This window comes from Panthera leo, chromosome A1 (assembly GCF_018350215.1).
Source record: "Panthera leo isolate Ple1 chromosome A1, P.leo_Ple1_pat1.1, whole genome shotgun sequence".
Taxonomy (NCBI): domain Eukaryota; kingdom Metazoa; phylum Chordata; class Mammalia; order Carnivora; family Felidae; genus Panthera; species Panthera leo.
Window position 1 is genome coordinate 84,133,548 of NC_056679.1, and position 7,011 is coordinate 84,140,558.

A 7,011-nucleotide genomic window follows, 5' to 3' on the forward strand; every position below is an offset into this window, starting at 1 on the left:
AAAACAAAAATGAACTAGTGGGACCTCATCAGGATAAAAATCCTCTGCACTGCCAAGGAAACAATCAACAAAACTAAAGGCAACAGACAGAATGGGAAAAGATATTTACAAATGACATATCGGATAAAGGGTTAGTATCCAAAATCTATAAATAACTCACCAAACTCAACACCCAAAAACAAATAATCCAATGAAGAATGGGAAGAATACATGAATAGACACTTTTCCAAAGAAGACATCCAGATAGCCAACAGACACATGAAAAGATGGTCAAAGTCGCTCATCATCAAGGAAATACAAATCAACACCACACTGAGATACCACCTCACAATGGTCAGAGTGGCTAAAATTAACAACTCAGGAAACAATAGATGCTGGAGTGGATTTGGAGAAATGGAACCCTCTTGCTCTGTTGGTGGGAATGTAAACGGGTACAGCCTCTCTGGAAAACAGTGTGAAGGTTCCTCAAAAAATTACAAATAGAACTACCCTATGACCCAGCAATAATAGTACAAGTAATTTATCCAAAGGATACAGGAGTGCTGAATCATAGAGGCACACGTACCCCAATGTTTATAGTAGTGCTTTCAACAATAACCAATTATGGAAAAAGTGTGAATGTCCATCAACTGATGAATGGATAAAGATGTGGTTTATATATACAATAGAATTCTACTTGGCAATGAAAGAGAATGAAATCCTGTCACTTGCAGCAATGTGGATGGAACTGGAGGGTATTATGCTAAGTGAAATAAGTCAGTCAGAGAAAGAGACATGTCATATGTTTTTACTCATATGTGGAACTTGAGAAACTTAACAGAAGACCATGGGGAAAGGGAAGAGGAAAAAATAGTTACAGAGAAGGAGGGAAACAAACCATAAGAGACTCTTGAATACAGAGAGCAAACTGAGGGTTGATGGTGGGGTGGATCAAGGGAGAAGGAAAATGGGTGATGGGCATTGAGGAGGGCACTTGTTGGGATGAGCACTGGGTGTTGTATGTAAGCGATGAATCATGGCAATCTACCCCCAAAACCAAGAGTACACTGTATACACTGAATGTTAGCAAACTTGACAAATTATATTTAAAAAAAATTGAGATGATTTTCTTTATCAGTCTGAAGTCACTTGCATATGCTATTACATAACTAAATATAGTTGAATGAGATTGAAAACTTGAAGCTATGTTCACACAGTATAAAATAAATTATAAATTGAGGTTTTTGTACTTGAGAATATGTTAGAAGATATGAAAGTGTCTCAGGCATATAATCATGATTAACATTAAGTATATAAAAGACAATAGGACATTTTATTAATTGTGCTATGAAAGTTTTATAGAATATATAAAAAATCTAACAGGATTTACATACATATCAAAACCAATATCCATATGAAATACCTTGTTAGCTAGGAACACAAACATATTTATTTAAAGTATACACACATCACATATGTAAAGACATCACATATGAAAAGAAATAGAAGTATAAAAGCATAATATAAAAGTTACAACATGGTATCTTCAAAAATTATGAAAATTTTTTCTCTTGCAATAAAAAATGTGGTAAAATTTGATATTTCTATGTAATAGAAATCAATTTTTATACATGAGATTTCAAAGAATAAAGCATCTACTTTGTGAGACTCCACATATCATATATAGGAAAGACTAACTTTTATTTGCTGAACATTTCTGTGATTTATTTTCTTTATTTTTCATTGTTGGAATTGAATAACTTTTCTTGGCACATATGTAGAATAAGAGTCATTATCTTCAGCTCCTCTAGAAAAATTCCTGAATCAACCTCTTTGTAATTCCTGTATTAGTGATCAGAGTCAATGAACTTAAAAATTCAAAGCCTTTCCATTTCTTTTACTTACCATTTGGGCTAGGTTTTGTGGTATGGATTCCCTCAATTTTTATTTTCTAAGATATTCTATATGTTTTTTCTTTGTCTTGAATTTTTCAATATTTCTGACAAAAGGTATCATTTTCTTGTGTTCTTATTATTTAAAAAAACACATTTCTGTCATTTTATGGTTTTTGGAGGAGTGGTATAACCATACGTACATTACCCCATTTTCATTGTATAGTTTCAAATTACAATATTGAATGACTATATAGATAGGCAAGACTGCCATTTTCTTGTGAGAATAACATGGAAAATTAATTAGTTTTTCAATTCACTAATTAATTAATTAAATTGAAAGAGTGAGAGAGAGTTCACATCAGCAGGGGGCGGTTCAGGAGAGAGGGAGAGAGAGAATCCCAAGCAGGCTCCACAAAGTCTGTGAAGCCCAACATGGGGCTTGATCTCATGAACTGTGAACTCATAACCCAAGCCCAAATCAATAGCTGGGCACTTAACAGACTGAGCCACCACTCCTGGAAAATGATTTTAGAAAGCTAATTATGGTATGTGTAAATTTAGTTATGTATCCCTGTTTTTGGTTTACCTATTGTATTTCTAAAAATGTTATTTTATAAATATATAGTAGTAAACATAGTCTAAAATTGTGCAAGTATGTGAGACACCTGGGAGGTCAGTCGGTTAAGACTCCAATTTTGGTTCAGGTTTGTGAGTTCCAGCCCCGTACAGCGCTCTGTGCTGATAGCTTGAAACCCAGAGTCTGGAGCTTCAGATTCTGTGTCTCCCTCACTCTTTGTCCTTCCCCTGCTTGAGCTCTGTCACTCTCTCAAAAATAAATAAACATTAAAAAATATTTTAAAACCATAAATAAATAAACTTGTGCAAGTATGCTAAATGCAAGTATTAATTAAAGAAAAAATGCACACCTTCCTATTGTAAGGAAAATATTTAATAAATTGTGGATATTCGATTGTAAGGAAAACATTTAATAAATTGTGGATATTCGATAACAATTAAAAAACTCACAATACTATAAATAAAAACAATGATATGGAATTGTACGTGTAATATGATAGCAAAAGCAATATATGCATATCATCATAGGAAAACTTGGCATTAAATTAAAAAAATAGTAACTAGATTTTTTCAAATGTGTTTTCATTTTCATTGAGTCCTTTTAGTAAACGTGCTTTCCATGTGCTTGTTGTTCCTCCTATACTATTTCCTGGTTTATTTTTGCAGGATTTGTCTTTTATATCTTGTATAGTATAGTATATTTATCCTCTTTATTTTAATATATCTATACTCTTCTTGTCAACTTTGTTAGCAATAATTTGTTGTGTATAGTAGTAATTTAATTTTTAATGGAAATTATTATCCAAATACCCTTAAGGATGTTTTAAACTTATCTTTGCCTTTTTGTTAGTATTTCTTTGGAAATTTTGTGTTTCTTTATTTAAATCAGGTTTTCTTTTAATTTTTTTTCTGTTTGTTTTATTAAATATAATCTTTTCTGTGTCATGGATTCCAATTTCATTTAAATAGATTTAACATTATAACTCGTGTATTTCTTTCCTATGTTATGTTTTTATGGGTATAAAGAAGTAACGTTTGTGTAAATGTGAGTTTCCCTGTATAAATTCTTCTCATCTTGCATACTATAAATGAAAGCTTGTGTTCCTTAACATGTCCCATTATGTTTCCAACTTGTCCTCCAATTAGTGAGTGTGTTATACATATGTGAAAATTCTGGGAGGCAAATTAAACCAGTCTTTTATTCCTCTTCTTTCTCATAAATTAAAAATGCATTTATGCAGTTGCTATCAAGATGTTTAAGGGGTATAAATTGCACAAGGTATTTTTGGAGAGGTATTACTAATTTTTCAGAATATTTTCTTGATGTTTTTTCTTTCTTATTTTTTGTTCTCAAGGTAGTCTTTGGCAGTAAAGACAGGTTTAAAATTTCTCTTTAGCTCTTGTAGACTGAAAACAATATTCTGACACAAAGATGAATTTTAAATGAAACTCAATTTTATTTTTTTCTTATAAGTTTAAATATAAATTTTAAAAACAATTAATAAAAGGGGGTGCCTTGTGACTCAGTTGGTTGAGGGTCTCACTCTTGTTTTCAGCTCAGGTCATGATCCCAGGGTCATGAGATCAAACCTTATGTCAGGCTCCATGCTGAGTGTGTAGCCTGCTTAAGATTCTGTCCCTCCCTCTAACTCTCTCCCCTGCTCACTCTCTCTCTTTAAAAATAAATAAATAAATAATAAAATAAAATAAATAAAATAATAAAATAAAAGTAATAAGTTTAAATCACATGAAAGCCCACACAGATTCTGTATTAATTATACTTTTTTGTTTTTGCTGATGTTTTAGTGCTTATTTTTTCCTTGTGGTTGTCATAATAAAAAATGAAAGTAAAAGTAAGACTGTAGATTAAATCAATTTTTCTATGCCTGCCCATTTCTGTTAAAATGCTTGTAATTTATAAATCGATGAATTTCACTCTCTTTGGACAGAGGTATAAAGAATGATACACACTTTCTTTCACTTTCTCTCAATTTCTAAATCCTTTAAAGAGAAGGGGAATAAATATAAATAATACATGAATTGATCAACTTAATACAAGCTTACTCATTTCATTACTTTAATAATAAAGTCATAATTTACATTACAAATTAATCAATGTATTACAATTCTGAATTATTTTTATGTTTTCATAATATAAATAAGCCAATATAATGAAATTTGTCCATTCTCTGGATTAAACTAGTGGAGAAATGGTTGTATATTATATATGACTTTTAAGTTATTTATACATATAATATGTACATGTAACATATATATAAAGTGTTTATATGTACACAATATGTGTGAAAATGTAGAAATAAAGTGTTTTATATATTTTTTTAAGTTAATTTATTTATTTATTTTGAGAGAGAGAGAGAACACAAGCAGAGGAGGGGCAGAGAGGGAGGGACAGAGAATTCCAAGCAGGCTCCACACTGTCAGCACAGAGCCTGATGCATGGCTTGATCTCACGAATCGAGAGATCATTACCTGAGCTGAAATCAAGAGTCAGACTCTTAACTGACTGAGACACCCAGGCACCCCAATTATATTTTATGTTTTATGGGAATATATATTATGACACAATTAATTTTTCAGAAAGGGTGAGATTAATTATATTTCAAGAAAGCTGAGAAGCGCAGGTAACATTTCAGTTGAGTCTTTAGAAAGAAGTAGAGGTTTACCAGATAAACATGTACTCCAGAGTGAAATAATTTATGCATGAAAGTTGATGGTATGGCTAAAGAAGAGCAAAGATCTTTCTGTAACTAGAACATAGGATCTTGGATTTGTGCAAGGTTTGGGAAGATAAAACACTACTGTGACTGGACTTATATTAGCTTCTCATAGAATTTTGTGTCTTTTGCTACTTCTCATGGAATTGTTAAAAAAAAAGAAAAGAAAAAAAACAGCACTTAGAACAAATTATCCATGAGCTAAGTGTAGCAAATTTATGTTATACATACAAGTCATATATTTTCTGAGTAAGACCATTTCTCATTACCAGTGTTCTCCAGGCCCCTTTCACATCTTTGTTTCTCAGAGTATAGATAATGGGGTTTAAGACTGGGGTGACTATGGTGTAGAAAAGAGAGACAAACTTACCCTGTTTTTTTGACCTACTTTTGGCTGGCTGAAGGTACATAAAGATGATGGTGCCATAGAAAATGATGACCACAATCAGGTGGGATGAACAAGTCCCAAAAACCTTCCAGCGTCCTGCTGCTGATTTTATCCTCAGCACAGCTTTTGTTATAAAGGCGTAGGAGACTAAGATGAGTGACACTGGAACAACTAGAAAAATCACACTAGCCACAAAGAGTTCTACTTCATTGAAAGTTGTGTCCACACAGGCCAGTTTGATGAGCACAGGAACCTCACAGAAAATGTGGTCTAGTTTGCGATGTCCACAAAGGGGTAGCTGCACAGTAAGGGAACACTGGATTAAGGAGGTGATCAGTCCACTGAGCCATGCTATGCTGGCAAGGGATGCACAGAGATGAGGATGCATAATGGTTGTATATTGCAGAGGCTGGCAGACAGCAGCATAACGATCATAAGCCATGACTGCCAGGAGAATACATTCAGAGGAACCCAACCCCATGGCCACATACAGCTGGGCCACGCATCCACCATAGCTCACACTTTTCTCTTTCTTATTAATGGTAACTAGCAACTGTGGGGCAACACTGGTGGTAAAGCAGATGTCCACACAAGACAGATTGCTGAGGAAAAAGTACATTGGCGTGTGGAGTTTGGGGACTAAACAAGATACTAAAATAATGGTAGTGTTCCCCAGAATGTTAAAGATGTACAAAAGCAAAATTATGATGAAAAGGATCCTTTCAAGCCAGGGTTCATCTGCAAATCCCAGGAGAAGAAAACCCTTTTCAGAGCTGTTGCTGCTTTCCTCCATCGTCCTGCAGATGCCAATTTATAGAAGGATTAATATTCTGGAGAAAGAAGATAGTAAAATGAACATTGGTAAACTGTGGTGTTTCTTATATGATTGTCCTCCTTTTACAGCATTCAGCCATATTGTAAAACCTGATCGCATTTTTCTCAATGTCTATTCTTCGACAGAAAAATGTCTCTTCCTTCTGTTTTCTTGAGCACATTTCACTCTTTCAAATGGAGCAACACCAATTCAAACACTATCACAATGCTCTCTCTTGTTTACATCCATAATCCAAGAGAATGGTATCTGCCCCTCACTCTTCTTCTCGCTCAGAGGTCTTTGTAAACTTACGATGTTTATTTGTAAGACTCTATTCTATCAATTTTGGTTTGATCCTCCTAAAAGATTCTGCCATAACGTTTTTTTTTAATTAAACAATGGCAGATAGTATGAAGGAAGCATCAAGAAAATTAACATTTACCTGTCTTTGGAAAGAATATAGGTTAGTCGATGCTAGTGATGGCACATCTCAGACATAAAAAAGATTTTGAAATGGTATGTCAAAAAGGAACTGCTGAAAAAGATGGTCTTCAGAAGACATATGATAATCAAATTACCATCAACCTGATGGGACATTCATTGTTTTTAACATTGGAATTATCT

The 7,011-nt window shown here is 33.4% G+C and overlaps 1 protein-coding gene across 1 annotated transcript; it reads right to left on the reverse strand.

Annotated features, from left to right (window-relative positions):
- Positions 1 to 5,406: 5,406 nt before the first annotated feature.
- LOC122229551 (olfactory receptor 2G6-like) lies at positions 5,407 to 6,366 on the reverse strand. The gene has a single exon (XM_042954785.1). The coding sequence runs from the start codon at positions 6,364 to 6,366 to the stop codon at positions 5,407 to 5,409; it is 960 nt and encodes a 319-aa protein (XP_042810719.1).
- Between the last annotated feature and the right edge of the window lie 645 nt (positions 6,367 to 7,011).

What these genes read in the sequence shown, in the direction of transcription:
- LOC122229551 (XM_042954785.1), bottom strand. Translation starts at nt 6,366, where the DNA reads ATGGAGGAAAGCAGCAACAGCTCTGAAAAGGGTTTTCTTCTCCTGGGA.